Source organism: Camarhynchus parvulus, chromosome 2, assembly GCF_901933205.1.
Source record: "Camarhynchus parvulus chromosome 2, STF_HiC, whole genome shotgun sequence".
Taxonomy (NCBI): domain Eukaryota; kingdom Metazoa; phylum Chordata; class Aves; order Passeriformes; family Thraupidae; genus Camarhynchus; species Camarhynchus parvulus.
The window spans coordinates 34,559,889-34,580,167 of record NC_044572.1 but is presented as its reverse complement, the minus strand read 5'-3'; the positions used below and the strand labels follow the sequence as shown (position 1 = coordinate 34,580,167).

General features: G+C 39.2%; 1 protein-coding gene across 6 annotated transcripts in view; it reads right to left on the bottom strand.

Annotated features, from left to right (window-relative positions):
* The window catches only part of CREB5 (cAMP responsive element binding protein 5), a 256,976-nt gene that overhangs the window by 172,486 nt on the left and 64,211 nt on the right, over positions 1–20,279 (bottom strand). For all 6 annotated transcript variants that reach the window (XM_030967720.1, XM_030967729.1, XM_030967693.1 and 3 more), the window contains one exon: positions 900–1,072. In XM_030967720.1, the coding sequence (XP_030823580.1) occupies positions 900–1,072 (173 nt within the window). The remainder of the gene's footprint in view (positions 1–899; positions 1,073–20,279) is intronic.

Genomic DNA, 20,279 nt, shown 5'->3' with positions numbered 1-20,279 from the left:
TGTCTGCTTTTGCATATATCACTAATTGATGTGACCAAATTACAATTGACAGATAATGAATCTATACTGTTGCATCTTTCTTAGTCCACTAATATATCTTTTTATCCATACATTTTCATGTATTACACCACCCCCAAATTCTCAGAGCTGTGTGATGAAAAACTGTACCCTCAAGCCATCAGGGCAGTTTCTGTACAATTAAAAACAAGTTATTGTGACTTTTGAGGATCTCATACTTGCTGGAAGTAGCCAGGTGTAAACATATACTAAACATGGGTGGTTTTGTTCATACAGTTCTCCAGGCATTAGCACTCAACTGGCATTCAAGCTAATACAATAAGCATCCATACTGTCAATTTATGGTAATAAATATGGATCCATCATCACAAATTGAGCAGCTATTCACACTGTGCCAAACTCTATTTATCTTGATGGTCCTTTTGTCTTCCAGCATTCCTCATTCCTCATAGGAAATAGCTCAAACCCATAGAAAACCCAGAATTCCTGTTGAAGGAAGTCAAAGGATCAGCTTCACAAACACTGTGTCTTTCTTCTCAGAGCAGTTATAGAAAAAACACGCACTATGATCATAAGAAGATTTAAAAAAAAATGGCAGCAGAAAGCAGGACTTCCCAGTAAGTACAGCATTCTGTCCTTTTTGAACCAGTGTGCCATATCTGGAGTAACCTGGCCATTCCCCACAGTCTGCAACATGTGCTGCAGGAGTCCTTGCTCATCCTGGCAGGGTCAAGTGCAAACTCTGTAACCTCAAAAACCTCTAGAACAACATCTGGGCCTGCATGCAGCTGGACCTTAAGAAGCATGAGGACCTGAGGACATCTGGTCCTACAGGCAGGAGCCAGACAACCAGAGAAATGAGAAAATGGAAATGGGCTCACCCAATCTGCCGATTTGTGGAAGGTGCTTGTGTAATGACGGAACTGGACTGTGGAGACGGCATGGCTTGCTGAATCACAACGCTGGTGTCGTGGTTTGGCATCCTTGTGTTTGTCAGCTGGTGGGATCCAGGCCCTGCCATTGCTCCTCCAACTGTGTTATGCATGGAGATATTCTGTGAGAAGAAGGGAAATGGGAGATGGTGGAAGAAAATGAAAATAAATAAATAAATAAATAAATGTCTTATCTTGGTTTTCTGTTCTACAGGAATTCTATTAGGAATCTGAAAGTAACAACAACATGAAAAGTTACTAGCTCCTGGTAGATCCCAAGTCAATAGATCTTGTTATAACCAACAACAATAAAGAAATGAAAAAGAAATATTTACTTTCACAGGTGGAAAAATACCCATAGGTTGGGTAAAAATACCCACAGGTTGACTAACCACTCTTCTGTGATTCTGTCTTGTGATATATAATGGGGATATTTAGCACATATTTCTCCTAACTGAACATGATATGAGCACATGACACCTTGATTTAGGGCATGGGCTGTTTATGTGTACTGCCTCTGCTTAGACTGACAAGCAAATCAAGTTTTACAGCCCCAAACTAACAAACAGTACACAGCACACCATGAAACAGCCACTTCTATTGGCCTCCATAGATTTTGTAGAGCAAAAATATCCCAGAGGCTTAGAACAGCACTGTATTTCACCACATATAACCTTTGCTTCAGGTAACTCAGAGCTCTTAAAAAGTTCTTAAAACCAAAAAAAACCAGAAGTTCACAGATAACTCATATCCACTGAGCAAACAACCAGCAAGGGGCCAGGATACTGCTAAGGAAGGAGCCATGGAATAGGACTTCTCTGCTGCTATGCCTGTACACACAGCACACACTGCTACTAAACCGCAGGGTTTGACTTGGCCTGGGTTTAAAAACAAACAAAACTCTCAAGCCAGAGATAAGCCACAATGTATACACATGAAAAATACGGTAACCTTGAGAGCATTATTTTTCCTATCAGGCATCAACGTGTGAATTGTTAGCAGCAAGAGGAAAAGAAACTTTCCATTGTCACCTCATGCTAGGCTGAGGAAAACGGGAACAAAAAAACCCTTATACACACACTGCCACTAAAACTCACACAAAGCACCCTCCTAACCACTGCAATACTCAGGATTAAAAAAAACAAAGTTCTATTTCATTCAAAATTATAATTTATGAGTCAATTTGTCTAGGAAAAATATACAACTACTGCAAAATATTGGTAGATAAAGCTGGTGGGAAAGGAACTCAGAGCTCTGATCAAATGTGGAAAACAGAAGAGGCACACAACATGTTGAATCCCAGACCTAAAGAAAGATTGTATTATGAGCCAAATAAAGAACTACACCTCATGGAAAAAGAGAGCAAATAATTAGAGGACCCCAATTGAAGGCATTAGCTGTTATCCCCTTAGCTCCCAATTTTATATATTTCATGTGATTTCCCAGAACAGTGTGGACACAGGGATCTCTGTTTCTCTTAAAGGAGTTGTTCCAGTCTTCATTAACGTGTAAAGAGGCAGAGGTGCTGCCGACCGTTGAATGGTTACACCACCTCACCTGGAGTGAAGAGGACTCAGCTTTGAGTTCCTCTTACAGTAAATAATTTACACATTATGAATCAGGTCTTAACTGTAATATGTCATAGCACAGAAGAATGTCATGACCATCAGGCAATAACCCTAGATATATAAAAACTTCTCCAAAAGATGTTCTTCCTCACCTACCACATTCCTATTAAAATGTCACTTCTTCAACACATTACTGGTTTCTGATGAAAAGCCTGTTCAGTTTTTAAAAAATATATATGGCCAAATCTAGCTCAGGATTCAAACCTGGTTTTTTTATCATGACCAGATTTTGCAAAACCAGATCTAATATCTATCCATGTACAGTCAATATTTTAATGCTATCTCTTCCTAAAATTATCTCTAAAGGAACCATGTACAGTGCCATGAATCTGCAAGGCCTGGGAATGGACGATGGAAATCTATCACAAGCCTTAGACAACTGGTACCCTGGCACTTGCCCAGAGTTTTGCTGGACTTTGTTGTACCATGGCAGGGCAGAACTTAAAGATTTAATATGAGATTCCTGTCCTCCTAAACTAGGTATTTTCTTTCTCTTTTCCTTCTTTTTAAATTTTCTTCTATAATTACAGAGCTCTCTAACGTACAAACAGATTAATTATGATGGATATGGAAAATTTTGTTTGCCCATAAGACATTGTAGTTGTTATCTTAAATGCATAAACTTCCAGAAATGTTTCAAAATTTTATCAATTTCCAGTAAGCTACATCTTTTCAAAAAGTAGGTTGAGTATGTGATGCATGGAAAGGAAAAGCAGAGTGAAAGCCTGTCAACACTTTCAGATGTCCATTCTTCTCAGTAATGCAAGCACTGCTGTTGGGCAAGCGTATACCACGCTGCCAAGAGAAAGCCTAAGGTTTCCCAACAAAATGTTAAACTCAGCATAATTCTGACATTCATAAGAAAAGGATTTGGCAATCTCAGAATAACTTGCATCAGTGAGATGCTTGTGAATCTACAGAGAAGTTCAAGGAAGTTCATACTTTAAGGACAGCAAGCATGCTCCGAAAGGCAGCAGGAAGGTGCTGCACAGCAGATCTGACACTAAGCCCAGCTGATCTCGCTGTGCGCATCATGACATGCAGAATGACTCTCTACCACCAGCACAGCAAGGCTAGGCTCATTGCATGTGTGATGCAGCCAGTCTTCAGACCTCCCAAAATGGTTTTGCTGTGTTGGCTCTGCATCTGGTTCTGAATGGATCTGGATGGGATATTAACAAGCTCCTTGCAGACTCGACTTTGGGCCCTTATAGAGAGAGGAAAAACTCAGCAACATTGACTGAAACTGAGACCTCCACTTCATATATTGAATTGTTGTTTGGTTGTGTTGCTTCCAATTCTACTTTTAAGGAGTTCTTCATGTTCTTCTACCAGGCATCCATGAATAAAATTTCCTTTGACTCCCCTTATCATTATCCTCCAGCTCTTAAGCCCATGGTAAAGATTATTTGATAGTAGGTGTGGAGATCCCACCATTCCAGCTCAGAGAAGTCTACATGAGATCTCCCTCTGCTTTTAACATTCCCAAGACCCATCCATACTCTGAGAGAGTATGACACCCACACACACACTTGGAGTTTTCTCAGGTATCTTCTCTACTGTGCTTAAGCATCAGAAGAGGACATATGATCTTATCATTATTATCTATTTTATTAAACTGAACCTAAGTGTTCACACAGAGAGCAGGCCACCCATATGTCAGGAGCTGTAGAGACACAAAAGACATGCTCTTAAGCTTAATTTTGTGAATCTTAATTAAGATCCAATGTATGAAGAGGAATTTATGTCCTTTAGGACTAAGTTTCATCCTCACCGAAATTTCCAGTCACTCCCAAGGAAGCAGAAACTAGAATTATAACACTGAAGAGCTTTTATAGAAATGCTCCCCTCACCCATGTGCTCATGTAGTACTCTCCATCGGTATTTAACACCCAAACAAATAAACCCAAAAGCAATAAACCATATCCACAAACCACTTTTAATTCAACGTGTTCATTCTCAACCTTTCCAGATGCAAGAGGAAAGCATGCAGATCATCATCATCATATTAACTTCTCCCCAGTTACACTTCATGGCCCATTTTAGCTTCAGACTTTGAAGAAAACATTTGAGCATTTTTCTCCCACGTGCAACCATTTAAGTTTGGATAGACAAACACACTCCTTTTTTCTAAAGGCTAAAAACTTCTTGAAGTCATGCTTCCATGTTCTGGTGGAGAGGATTACACATCACTCCGCAAGAACACACACCCTGTTGGCAAGCACAGCAGAGAAATGACAGCTACACAAACACAGGCAAAATACACCCAGACAGTCACCAATTCCCCTAAACCCTGGTTCTTCCAGAGAAACACTCATCCATTTCACACAGCACCACCTCACATCAACCGCCATCTACTGAACTCAAAGGATGAAGACGACTGATCCATCCTTCACAATCTACTGTAATATTCTGAGTTTCAGGGTTTGTTTGTGGTTTTAAACTATAAGATCTAGTTTCTGAACCAAAGTCTGTTTTTATTTTCCTACTCTTATTTTTTAACTGTGAGGCTTACCAAGAATTGCAAACACCAGTTTTACATGAACTGCAGACTATTCAGGATTGTTCTGTGTAAGCTTTTAGATCAATAGAGGCGTAACCTACAACCAATTGTATGTAAAGGTATTTTGCAGACTGACTGTTATATAAATTCTCAAGTCAGAAGGTATTTTCCATTAAAAACAAAAAAAAATCATAGTTAATTTAAACGCAAACAAAACAACTTTTTGCATACTTTTGTTTTATGCAAAATATCATCTATCCATATTTTCCTGCACAACAACTTAAAATATTTTCACATAATTCAAGAAAAAGGCATCCACTTAAAAAAATATAGAGAGAAATCAAATATACAACAGTACTTTAGAATTTATACAGGCTGTCCTCTCAATGAATATATTTTAACAAGGAAAAATATCCTAAGAGAATACACATTTAAATGGCAGCTTCATGTGCACTTTTAAGAAGTGTACAGTCATGTCTTTCCTGATTACTGAGACCCTAACTTCACAATATATAAAAGATACATGAGTGGAAGCCTCCAGCGACACACTCACTCACTGCACATACTGCTTACACAACCTAAGAACCTGCTGGCTTAAAAACCTGGAAGACATTGTTGCAAAGAAAATGATAGATTAAATGTGGCAAATTAAGGCAAGCTTCAAAGTTCTTTTCATCATATATAATCTCCATCAAAATTACTGAGCCTCTATGAATTCTCTCCTGACAGAATAAAAAGATAATTTGAAAACAAAAGTTAGCAAGTCTCCCCAGAAGCAGCACCAATTCATTTTTTTTCTCTTGACTCAGGTCAGAGTGGAAGGAAAACACCCTCACACCAGCCCATCACAACTGTTTCATCTGTAACTGGCATGCAAAATCTAAACTCCTTTAAGCACAGAACTAAGCCTGCTGCCCACTCAGGGCCAGTAAACACAGATGAGGAACTAGGGAAGAAACCAGAGATAAAAAATGAATTATGTTACTAATGCAATTGAAGGTTTACAGGAAAAAGAAAGCCTACTATCAAGATTTAAATTAAAAAAAAAAAAGAAAAAGTTCCATTATGCAAGAGATGGGTGAGTAAACTTGGTGGAGACTGAAATGCAATACCTTTTCCTCTTTTTTTTTTAAACTGTAACATCTGTAGAGCTTCGAATGAGGAAAAGCACTAAACCAGAAAATAAAGGACACAGAGAGAAACTGCTGGAGAATGCTGTGTAGTAACATTAAGCATAAGGACAAAGCACTATGAAGATCTTATTGCAGACTGCTAAAATCCATTTAACTCCCCTACTTAGCAAGAGGTATGAAGTCACTGAGTGAGGCTGACACATAAAAATACAGAACTCATGCCAAAGGATCTATTCCTCAAAACATTTCAAAGAAAGGCAAATGCTCACTTAACAGCTACCTGATAAAAATGGCACATTACAAGAAACAGCAGGTATGATACATCCCAGAATGGAGAAGGCCTCTTTCCTTCCCCCAAGGGCCCCATCCAAAATCTCCCCCTAAAGTGGACGCGCTAGCTATCCACACCACACTGGAGACTGAAGGGCCAGGAGCAGTATGGGTATATCTGACTTCTTGAACCCCAGGCACGGCTGCTCAGTCAAATGTTATCAACCTGATCTCCAAAGGGGTAAAAATGTAAAGAAAAATTAAACTCCTTACTCAAGAATGACAAGTAATGATAGGCAGATGGGGAAAGAAGGGAAACATTGCTCTCACTGAAATCATAAAGCTTTGAATCTGTACTTATCAGTCTCAGCCACTGGTTTCCAATTTTTTGGATCACAGACCTCTGTCAACCCTCTGAATTTCACACAGAGCACTCTGTGCTCTTATCATAAAATGTGTAATTAAGGCAAGATGGTTCCACAGACCAGATGCAGATGACTTAGCACAGCTTTGCGACCACCAGCAGTTTGCAGACCAGAGTGAACTGCCACCCAAACACGGCACTGGAGCGCCAGGACTAGAATTTATTGACCAAAAAAGATAACATTTCTAAAGGTATCTCTGAACTTCAGTAACCCTTGTCCTTTTTACAAAATGCTCTCAGTTTTTGGAGCCTTAGACAATCACTGTTAATTAATAGATCAGACTTGTGTACTGGGGCTGGCAGGAGCTTTGCAAAATTTTATCCTAAATATCTGTGTTGGAACATGCAGGGAAAATTCCGTGTTGTTTTAAGTTAGGATGGGTTATTCTTAAGCATAGACATGCTGGTTGCTCCTCAAGAGGTACAAAACAAAACAAAATAAAAAAGAAAAACCATAAATAATCTTTTTATCCTGTTTTCTTTCAATAGCTGTTCATATGTTATCAGAAAGGCTTTCTGAGATACACTGAGTGATGCAAGCCTCATCTGCTAATCTCCAGCAAACTGCACAGCACTGCTAAGCAGCGTGGCACAGGACACAGGACAGACATATGAAGTGCTAAGCCAGGTATAAGCCATCTCAAGGCTCTAGCAGTCACCACTGTAACTCAAAGTCCAAAGGGCCCATTTAAGCACTACTAATCCTCTTAAGGCTGCTGCCTCTGCCTAAAGGGTGACAGCCCTGCACAAAATCTCTGTAATGCTGCTGGTGCTGCAGGCCAAGCTCTGGCTGCCCCCGCTGTGCCTCTGCCCCTGGGGCACCCAGGGAGCACTGTCACCTCCTCCAGTCCCTCCCTGGCACCTTCTCAGGGAAATGCCCATGAACTCCTTCCATGGGCAAGACAAGCCTCCATGCCTGTCCTCCACTTTGGCTGCTCTCATAGCTAATGCTCTGACTCCTCTGATACTGTGAACAAAATGCAGGATACTTAGAATTTTTGGTCTTTTATCTTAATTTTTTTGACATGATCTAATTACAGTCGTTCAGTGGTGCCCTCTAATTATCAGTAGAAATGAATACTGAAAGATGACCCTTGTCTTCCACAATTCCCTCCCCTCTTCCCCCACTACCCTTCTCGTGCCCTTTACAGCATGTCTGTCCAGACTATGCTTGCAACACATGAAGCCTTCTTTACACACACAGAGTAAGTAATATATGGTGTATACCAGAGGTACCCATGATAAACCATTTACTAGAGCAAAGGAAACAAAAGTGATGTAAAGGAACATATTTTAAAGGAGAAGGAAACTTTGGAAGTTTGGTTTCACCAGAGTTTGAAAGGAAATAGCTTCTCCATGGGAAAAGATGACATCAGATTGCATGCTTATGTCTTGAAGTTTCCTACAGATATTTCCCATTTTTCCTCAGGGTTGCTTGTTTCATGCACAATTTCTTGTCCAATATAACCACTTAAAGCAACATAGCACAAAGAGCTTCTTCTGTTCAGCTGAAGATCAGTTACACTAAGTGTGCAAAGCCCAGTTTGGGTCACTCAGGGTGTTTTGCACTGCTAACACCACATTAACTCCTGCTAATTGGGAGGCTAAAAAACAGGGGGAGCACAACTGGCTGCCTGGCTCTACCCAGTTCTCTCATTCTTTATGCAAAAGCCATAAACTGACCATTTCATTTCTTCTAAGTTGCCTATTGTGACATTTATAAACAGGAACCTGGCAGCATGTCAAGGGTGCAAAGTGATTTCCTTTTCTAAATACAATTTTAAAAAGCAAATAAACAAGGTTATGACTGCTAATGAAACATTATATGCCATGCTGGAGCTAGTTTTTCTCAAATGTATTCTCTAGAGCAGATGGAACACCAGTAAACACAAAACAACAAACCCTTTTATAAAAAGCGTGTTTATAAGAAAATACATTCTCCATAGAACTTTGTCTAAGGCAAAACTGACTTATATCTGTAATATTATCTCAGGGACAGAATTATGGTCCCATTAGATTGCTGTAAACAAGGGAGCTTGCCATGCATTTCAAAAGGAGAAGGGCTGCTAAGAAACATGAGAAGAAGAAAAGAAATTTGCTAGGATACTTACTAGGTGTAATTCCTAAAGGCCTTAGTTGAAATCAAGGCCTTACTGTGGTAAAACATTTATAGACACATTGAGGGACAACACTTGTCCACAAGCCTCAGAGACCAGAGACAAAACAAGGAAAGAGGAAAGAAGAAAAAGAGAAAGGGAATTGTTTAGCCTAATATCAGGACTCAATGCAAGGGCTCTTTTCTCCCAGTCCAGTGCCTTGTCCTTTACTTTCCACTGTTTCCTTGCATCTAGTACTTATCTGTGAATTGAGAAGACCAGAAAAGTTTAAATAAATAGATAAAAATTAAAAGAAACAGAATTATAACTCTGCTTGAGTTTTTTCCAGCACTATCGTTTCATTTCTGTAAATCAGACAGAGTGCACATACTAAGTGGGTACTCAAAGAACCTTCCCAAAGTAGGTGCATGTCAACTTTTGCAGGACAAGCAATTAGACATCCAAAAGTAGCTGCCAGATCTGGAGGCCAGTCAGAGGGTAGTTGAAAACCTGGCCTTCCTTTCTTTATTGTAAGGAGTTTTGTTTTTATCCATCATGAAACAGAAAGCTGGGAAGGGGAGGGCAGCACTCCTCCAGGAATTGCTTTAAACAAACCTTTGATACTGCTAACTGAAGGCACTAGGCTTTTCAACATTATGCAAACCATTTATAATCTGTTAATAGCAAATTCACAGAGACAGCGCTTTGGCATCTAAATTTGTTGCATTTTATTTAGAGCTTCTTTAAAATTCTCATCATTGATTTCAGTGGCATAAGTTATTGGCATCATGCATGAGTTACAGCCCGGGCTGTTGACTGCACTCAATGACCAGAACATTTTTTAGACAGAGCAGTTGGGAAAGAGAGCAAGGATGGTAGCAACAAAACAGCCAGTGATTTTTCCATTCAGGCAGTTTCAAGCAGAAAACCAGCAGGTTTAACTTTTCTGCTAAGAAGTCAAGTGGAAATGCTGCTACCCTGGTAATAAAATGCATCTCCTAAATATTCTGTTACCCCCAAGCCACTGTGCCAGCTGTGTTGGGCCAGGCAGGCTAGTACTACATGGTCACTCCAACAAAAGGCTGGGAAAGGTCCAGGAGTGAAGGGTAATGATGCTCTCAAAAAGACCCAGACAAACCATTTGCAGCATAACGAGAGATCATAGGTTTAACCAATGAAGTGGATTTTCAAGTGAGCTGGTAGGAAAATCATCTTGATCAGTGAAAATCCTAAAAGCAACACCAAGACGTCAAGTCAGGATCAAATTAATTCACCAGGTCTCCTGGGAAGTAATCACAAAGACAATCATGCAGTTTTGCAGGATCCACAATCACTTCAATCAATTTTAGATTGATGCTTTGGGAGAGGAGAGCTAGTATAGTTTAGATCTTGAACTGAAAGAACTTAAATAAAATTAAGTACATCATTTGGAAGCCTTCAGAAAAAAACTAATAACCTTTGTAGCCATAAGAATTAAAAAACGTAAGGTTTAGAAAGGCAAACAGAGTGTCTACACTGAAGGCAAAATGTTAGATACACTTCTAGTTAAAGGAGGTTCACTTCTGCTGGGTACAGCAAGGGCTACTGACAAACAGAGATTACAAGAAAGTGTCCTCGGAATCTTCAAAGCTGGTAAGCAGTCTGGTTAAGGAGAAGCAGCTCTTGTCCACCTCTGCCTTGGTTTCAGCAAGTGACAGAGAGGCAGGGAAAAAAATAAGACTAAGGAGAATAAACATGCTTGGAAGAAAGATAAACCAGTATTGGTCCTTCTGCAAGAAACAGAGTTGACCATCCACTGCTGAAGGCATGTGACTTGGTCTTAAACACAGATGGAGCTCTCTGGAAGAAGAGCTGTTGTTAATGGGAAAAAGAACAAGTAAGCAAGCTGGTATGGAGCTTGGACATACAATTTCCCAGGACAGGGACAGCAGAAAAGGTCAAAAATATAACTCCTCGGACAGAACAAATGTGTTCTGCAGGTCAGGTAGACTGGGAACGGCACAGCCATCCTTTTCCTCACCCTTGTACAGATTTACTGCATGATTTTGATCAAACTACTTCAAATTATTCTGCCTTACATGTAAAACAGGACAAAGACCTTCAACAGCTACACAGTGCTTGGAAGTGAAGAGAAAGGAATAGATTTTAGAGACAACACAGTGTACCTGGGAAGGCAATGTAACACAGCAGTGACACAGCAGAAGGTTTTTTTGTAAGAGAACTCCACAGGACTTTAGAACAGCATGCATTTCAAACCCACAAAACTAACAAGAAATCATAATCTAGATACTTCAACCAATACAGAAAATAGTTATATAATGAATACCATTAAAAGAAATGTAAGACAAAAGAACAGTTATTTGGTAGCTGTAAACATGAGAGAAAGACATGTAAATCAGTAAAGGAGAATAATGACTGCATACTCAAATCCAGAAAGTCCAGACAACATTGCAGGATCTATTCTTCAGAAAAGGGGAGCTCATTATCTGCAGAAAATTGTATCCAATTAAAAGATTCCTGGCTGCACATCTAATATGGACACTAAAAATTGTGAGCCATTTCAGAAGAGTCAGGCTAAAAATCTAACTGAGGTCATATGGTGGTGGTGGTGATGATGATGAAGGGGGTGAATTCTCAGTTGTAAAAGCAGGATATGTTTGGCTCAGCTTCTTTTCTGAGTGAAGGAAATGGAGTGAAAAACAAAGAAGCTGCACTATATTTGATAATGCTACCAGACAATGATCCAGATGTACACGCTTCCAGTCACACTAATTAAATGTGGTGTGGAGCCATCCTGGGGAAATTACATGCCATTCCTTTGGAGTACCACATGCTTCTGAAATGCCTTGGTGAAGTTCTCACTGCATCTGAGGAGCCACAATGCTCCTTTTCCTAAGTAAAAAATGATTCATCCTCCTGTATAATTGGTCTTCCTGGTGTGACCCAGCCAGATAGTAACTTCATTCAAGGAGGAAAAACATGATTCAGGCAGGAGTTTCAGCTAAGCCATGAATTAAAACAGGGCAGGCAGGCATCCTTGAGCAACAACCTAGCTGCACTTGGAGAATTGTTAATTCTGAGTGCTCTCCTCCACACAGCAGCTTTGCCTAGAAAGTGGCTGTCAGTGGGATGTTTACAACCTGAGCAATGTGATAGCTGAAAGTTGAAGAACAGAGAAGAGGGTCAGGAGTTCCAGCCTAGCACAAGTAGTACCATGATCCTGTTCTCAAGAGCAGCTAGCTCCTGGGTGTGTGCATTAAAGAGTAGCAATATTACCCTTCAACCTTGAACACTGCTCATTTGAAACCAACCTAACTTACATTTTTAATACACAAGACTCAAAAAATAGCTACTGCAGGGTCCAGGAAATGCTACCTGGTTTTTCTTCACCACCAGAAGACAACAGAATGAAATGTGCTCTGGAAAGCCATTGGATCACACTGTCTAAGCAAAAGGAAAGAGGTTTTCCAGTAAGATAGTGCTCAGAAGGTGATTCTGTGTGTGTTTCAGCCTTTCTGCCAATTGTCTAGGAAAATTACAGTGGCAACTCCCTGACACAGACAGTACTAAATATCACAATCTTCACCATTCCTGTTGGTTATATAAGAAAAGGCAATGTATGATATCCTGATATGATATCCTGTATGATATCCTGAAAGCCATTTCTCAAATATTTTCATAACTAAAGGCTTGAACTCATTTCAAAGGCTTGCTACAAATTTTCGTTTTTGAAAGCAAAGGCTGAAAAGCCAGAGCTCTTTGTGATTCAATGGGAGATCTCCATTAAAACACATCATCTCACATTTCTTACCTATAGATGTGACAAGGTTTGCAAAGCTGGATTCAGTGAGCCTGGATTGCTAGAGCTGGCCCAGAATTTTGCTCAGAGTTTTCATTTTCAAAGAGCCAAACAAGAAAGCTGCTAAGTTTGTCTGGATTTACTATTTGTGTCTCATTTAATATGACCAGAAATTTTAATTCTCTCAACAAGATTTATTAGGTACTGGCAGGAATGCATATGGAAGTTTAGCATCCAGAAAAAAACTATTCAACAGAGAAAGAGAGAAAAGTATATTCAATGAGGTTCAAAGCAAAACCATAAAGAATAAAGATTTGTGTGATAGTAGAGAATACATACATTGTTGTTCTGTTAGATTATTTGCTTTAAGGCAGAAATATGATTATCTGAATTTTAGTAAGATATGGTGGAGTCTGTGATGTAGGGAGTCCAAAATGATTATTCTTCCTTCAAAAAGGACAGACAATGTACTACCCTACAATACTTGGTCTGTCTCTTCTTACAGTAAACATTGCTAATGCTCCTGGAGAGGGGCTGACCTTGCCAGCCAATTACATTATGCTAATTTGTCTGTTACTATAACTCCTACAGAGGCATTCACAGGTCAGAGCAGGACAGAGATTTATATTGTCTCTTCCAAGCTGCAGACTGTGGACGTTAATCTGTCTCCCTCCTTCCAGCTACAACTCCACATGGCAATATCTACATGCAGTGCCACTGTACATTGAAAGAGACAGTTATTGCCAGCTTTATTCAACCTAGAAGACAAGCCGGGGTCCTACTTTGCCCTTTTAATGTTTCACTCTACTCAGAAAGCATATGCTTGGTAACAGCTGTTTTCCTATGAAAACATATGGTTTCTCATATGCTTTTGAAAACACCACAGGAATGTATTTGCTTGCTAGATGCTAGTGCCGTGTCTCTACACCCAGCAACAAAATCATCGAAAGGAACTGAATACTTTCTATGTTATACTCATGTGTTGTAAAAATACCCGTTGTTTTAAAGCAACAACAAAAAAATCATCCAGCTGAAAAGATTTAATGTCAAAATAAGCCTCATAATTTAGAATTTATGTCCTCTACAGTGTTACTCGAAGATGGGATCCAAACACAAGTCTTCTGCAAACATATAGCAAGTAGCATGCTTCATGCAAGCAGTTTATAGTCTATGTTCCTTCATGAAAACAAAAGCTGGTGAGACCTGCCTCTTCTAGCTAAGAAGCTTTCCTAGCATCTTTCAGCTGAGATATGATAAACAGAGTATCAAAAATAATTGAGTCACAGCAGCTTATAACAAACCACTGTCCTTCAAGTAAACCACAGCATTGACCTTTACATGCTTCTTTCCCTCCCTTCATAATATTTAGGGCAAGCTCAGAGTATCTACACAGCCAGTCGCATGTCAGAGGAGGTAGAAAGTAGCTGATTTGTTGGGCTACTTTAATTCAGACGTGTTCAGTCTAGGGTCAGGTTAAACTGAAAGCTAAATATTTGGGTAAATAAAAGTTCTGGCTGTGGTTTTTAAACCTATTTCAACATCAGCTGACACAGAAACTGACATAAATATGCAGAAAGTTTTCCAAGTGTTAGAAAGACAGGGAGGTTACAGATTGGCAGGGAAACAAGAAAAATGCAAAAACATGGCCTATGACAAGGTCTTACAGAAATTTCCCTTTGGCGCTGAAAATAATTCCACTGGAATATTTGTAGAAAAGAAAGAAAAAATTATATTCAAACTAGCTCATGCTGTAACACCAACAAAATGAAGAAAACCATCCAATTTTACTTCCAGACCTTCTGAACACACAACTGTCTAGGTGGTATTCAAGTACTTCTCCTGTAACTGAAATAATTTTACACCTGCGTGTTGTTGGCAGTTAAACACAGGGTCACACCAAAAAAAATCCCACATCACACTGAAATGTTAATATTTTATTACCTATTAACAGTGAGGGGGCACACAGAAGTCCACCCAAATCTGTATCACTGATTTTACAATTTCCAGCAGATCATGTTGCAGTGCCGCCTGCAGTTAAAGCTCTGAGCCACAGGCTGGTTTTAAAGTCCTTAAGCACACGATGCAAAGAGGTCAGGAAAGCAAATGAACGGCAAGAACTGGTGAAACCCCTGTGACAGCTTGAGGTATGGCCCTCAGGCATCTGCTAGGCCCCTTTCCATCCGTTATGAGTCCCTCCTCACAGTCTGTGAAAGGTAACACTTGCCTGGTGGGCACACAGGTCACTATGAGGATCCAGGCTTTTGCAAACTACTGGCAGATGTGCAATAAACCCACACTGACCTTCTTTCTAAAAGCAAGTAGCAACCAAAGACTTACTAATATGCCCTGGGCATAGGAGATGTAAGAAAACAGGTTGATTTCTTGTGTAACTGTTTCTACCAGCTAGGAACTAATGCACCAGGGACAAAAATAAAAAGCCCTCAGAGGAAACTAATAAAGGATGTCTCTCTGGAAACACAATGGTCTTAAAGTGATACAAGCCAAGGGAATAGAAATACACCCTTACCTGACTAAAAAATGTTTTGTAGTTATCAAATAGAGGTATAACCTTGTTCATCTGGTTAGACACTACAAGGAAATTATGAAACTGGCTTACAATAAAGCCTTCTTAATAGCACCCAGAGCTCTCAGTCCCAGAAGGTAACTGAGAACACCTCTTACCTAAGATGACTCTTCAAAACTCTTCAAAATGAATAGGAAGGTCAAAAACCAAGAGTTTGTGTCATTGAGACAAACAGGTTGCATGTTGCACTGGTAGTATCTGCTACAGAACAAAAATATCCACCATGAAACCGTATTTGCTTCTTTTTGTGTTTACATATTCAGAAGTAAAGAAGGAGGAAAAAAAGAATACAATCAGGTAAAGGCTGTCATTCAGAGGTTTCTAATCCTGACAAAATAATACAGTAACATGCTCCTGTTTGACCTCAATTTGATATCCATAACTCCAGTTCTTCAGCAGAAAAAGAAGAGGTTGATTTACAAATGCATGTCCAGTCTTTCCAAATGTTTCCAATAGCTTTGTGTAACAACAAGTATTTTCATAAAGCACAGTGGTGTGAAAAGACTTAAATATACATACAGTAAAAATGAAATCAACTGTTTGAGGTATCATTCATGACATACCAAATAAAAAGTAATAAAAATATTTGTAGAATTATAATGTTAACCTGCATTTCTCTTCAGAATCAGAACTGGCTTTTCCATGAAGCCAGTTAATTTGCTCATAATGATCAACACATGATATATCTCTGAAGTCTCCAAAATTAAATTTTCTACTCATTTTCCAGCTGATGAACAAAAGGAAACTGCTCTTCCTGCATAATTAAGTTAGCTTATACTCCTATCATGAACAGTCTATACGAGGCAGTATCTGTACCAGCTATATGACAAATTCTCATTTATGACCTTGTTATGCGTGTAGACGAAAAAATATTTTTAAAAAACCATTGAAAAAGGCACTGCATATTCCAGAAAAAATTGCCTCAAAATGCATATTGCATTTCAGCAATTTGTATATTCAGCAAAAATTGCTTCACACTAGAGGTGACCTAGAATTATTTCACATACAGATATTCATTGTACCGAGCAATATTTTCAAAATATGTAGTAAAAAGAAGAGCCCAGTATGAAAATACATTGAAGTTTAAGCTTTCCAATCAGTTTAGTGGGTTTATGTGAGCAAAATTGGTCTCTTCGTGAAGTTTCAAGAATTTCTCCATTGCAGGCGTAGCTTCTGATTATTTCTTTACTAACAATTACTGGCAGAAGCTTATCTGCTTGACAGGAGAAGGAGCATTTAAAATTACCAGAGTACCACATTGCTTTACATCCCAGAAAGGGTGAGGGTGTCTAACTGGCAGAGTTCATGGAAGTGACAGGGGTCCAGTCCAGACAATGTCTGCACAGACAGCACTGCAGGTTCCTTGGCTGGTCAGCTCTTTCACACTGCATTAATAATACTCTTTGAATGCATCAACTCTGGAACAAGCAGAATTATTTTTTTATTTTCCTGGAAAACATGTTGTGGTATTAGGTTAGCAATTTAATCGTGTTGGCAAAATAATAGTTATGGCATAATCCCTCATGTTATAAAAGTAATTGCCATAATCATAAGCTACATTCAATTATTTCTTTTTCTACATTGCAGCTGCAGTGGCTTCCCACTCCCAACCTGCCATCCTGTTGCTGACAAGACAAGAAGGGGCAGAAAGCAGAGCTCACAAAACAGTACTACATCCCATCCCCTTCCCTTGCCTAATAGCAAGTGACTCCCCATCCCAGTTAATAAAGAGCTCCTTGTCCCTCCATTATGCAGTGTAATCTTTAAAAGATTACATTCTCATTTGGGAATGAGCCAAGAGCCAGTGGGAAATTCTCCAGTAAATTGGATAGGGAGACAACAATATGAAGGGCAGCTGGATGGAAGCACATTTTTTTTCAGGGCATTCCTATTCCTGGGGCCCTGTGGCATTGTTAGAAGTCCTGCAGTCTCTGCTTTTTTCACTGCCCTGTTGTCAGGATAATGCTATTCAAGAAGAAGGGGATACAGATTAGCTGGTTTGAAGATGGAATGTGAGGAAATTAATATTGAAAAGTAGGAAGAAAAGAAGAAGAAAGCCCAAAGTCTTACCACCTTAACACAAAAACAAGGGAAGAACATTTCGTTTTAAAACAATGTATTAAGTGTATCAACTTCAATAGCAAAAGATGCTTTTTTTTCCTTACCCAACTGTCAACAGGAAGGCAATTTGAGCACTCCATCACTGACAGCATATTAAGTACGATTTTGAAAGGAACATTTCCCTCACTGACTCTTTCTCCTTGCCTGCACCTTCCAACAGATGCATTTGCTCTGTAGTCTACTTTCTCTGGAGTCTACTTTCCACCCCACAGTACCTGTGATCCAGGATAGAGAAAACCACAACAACACAGGGCAGGCAGCCCTATCCCCTCTATCCCTTCACATGGAGGAATGTAAGTGAAGGACAAAGGCAACCGCATTTTTTGCTGCTTTGTTTCCTATTTCTTTGGGGTTTTTTTGTGGAGTGGGATTTAGTTGGGTTGGTTTGGTTGGGGGTGGGCTTTGGGTTGTTTGTTTTTATTTGTTTTGAGCCTTTTTAGTTTGTTTGGGTTTTTTTACATATATACACACTTTCATTGGTTTTTTAAATATTTCTCCATAAGTAACATAGATTTACATGTCCAGAAGACTGGATAGCTGGCTGATATTTATTTGGTCAATGATGGCATACATACATTATCATCTTAGTACTGCATTTAGTTAGAAAATACAGCAATCTAAAGAAAAAAACTGTAACAAATATCTTTTTTTTTTAAGTAGTGGACCTTTTCTATCTACCCCAGAAAAATAAGTTTTTAATCATAACATGAAATGATGATCATTATTCCCTTTCATAATTCATGTTTCATAACTAGTTATTAGGAAGAAGTAAGAAAATAGTTCTCACATAAGTGTGTCAGAAAAATTTGGTTTATCCTTAAATTTCTGTTTATCCAAGTACAACTTTCTTCATCTGCAGGAGTCAACTAACAATAGTTACCTTTTGTTAGTCCATGGGAGACAGTAGTTAAAACACATTAAAATAGAGGATTGTTTGCAATTTAAAATCTTGGTGTTGGGAAGTCCTGATTCAGCAAACTATCTCTCTTCAGCAAGCCCCTGCACACATGCTTGAAGTTAACCACATGTTTAAGAGCTATTGAAGTACATGGACTTTGGCCCCATTTCAGAAAATCAGTTATATACACATTTAACTGGCTGAGATGGATGAAGCAAAGAAAAGAAATTTGGATATAAGAGGTGCACCTGAAAAAGATTCCAGCCACACAATAATCCACAAAATAAGAACTTATGTGCAGAGGTGTAACACACGTAATAGTTTTCCTGGTTTTCCTGAAACATACATGCTGGCATTTACATTTGCATGAGTTTACTGTACTGGGAAAAAAATAGCATAAATGGGAAAGAGCCATGGTTACTTTGTCATTACAGGAACAGGCTTTACCCAGATGTATACTTCCCAAGGGACATACAAAGAGATCTCAGAGATAAGACAGGAGTATGATGAGAGAAAGAATGTCTTAGAAAAGACTATAAAGAAAGCAGAAACATAAGCGTCCAGACTGACTTTCCTTTCCACTTTTTCAGGGAAAAGTTATTCTAATACCCAACATCAACTTAGCACCTTCATGTCTCCTCTTTTCTTATACAGCCACATCCCTTGACGTCTCATTTCAATACTAAGCTGAGAAACTAATTCCATTTCCTTGGATTGGGAGTGGAAGGGACAGGATGGGCATGGTGGGGAGAAAAGCAAATTTTACTTTTCATACTCCTCAGTCTTTGCTCCACCAATTCTGCTAAGAAGTACATCACAGGAATATTTTGATATCCCGCTTCTTAAAAAAAAAGAGCTGTCTTTTTTAATGTCTACTTCATATGAGTGCTGATTTTTCACTCTATCTCGCTCGCTTGAACAGCCTCATGATAGCCTCCCTCAGCTATCTTCATGTCTTAGTAATACTCTTTTCTTTCTTCTTCTCCTGTATGAATTTTCCTTTCCATTTTCCCTACCAATTCTGATCTGGGGTAGGAATACATCTTTTATATAAGTAAAAAGAAAGGTACTTTTCTTCCTTTTATTTCTTGCCTCCTTTAGCAACTCTTAGTTTCTCATCTTCCTTCTTTCTCTCCCCTCTGTGACATCAGGGAGGACTCTTCCAACAAAAAGGAGAGACTGGCAAGGGACCTTATTTTTATTTCTTCCTTGATAGCAGAAGGAAAGGTAGGGCTAGGATAAGGAAAAAAAAAAAAGCTGCCAGATAGATGCCCAGACAATCTGCAGATTGGGCATCTTTCACCTTTTCTTCTAGGCGTCATGTCTCGGTGTCAGTGACAAAGCCAAAAGCCAGCTCCCTTTCTGTGCCTGCTTTGAATTTCCCTAGGCTAAGTCCACGAAGAGGGAGGAAATACCAGCACCCCACACACACATCTCAGGTGAGGGAGGAAGGGGAGGAGGAGTAAGTATCTCTTAATGTAGGAGGGGAAGCCACGCTGGCCTCATAGACACACACATACTTTAATCTCTGTTGAGAATGAGCTCAGAGACCTTCTCACAGAGGACTTTTAACATTTACTGAAAGCAGCTCTGGCACCTCTTACAGGCTCCACAAATTAAAGTTCAGTCTTGTACCTTAATGGTTTTTGTCACTGTTTCTTTTGCAGCTGTCTTTTATTTAGGGAGGGAATTTCTAACCTTCAGTAAGAAATAGTGGTGCAAACTTACAACTAATGAAAAGGGAGAACACCAAGCTTGCATGACAAGACAAAAAATTTCCCTAAACACTACATTGTAAATATTTACTGAGACTCACAGAAAAAAATCAGAAAAACCTTCAGAGAACAAATTTCCAAATAAATAAATAGCATAA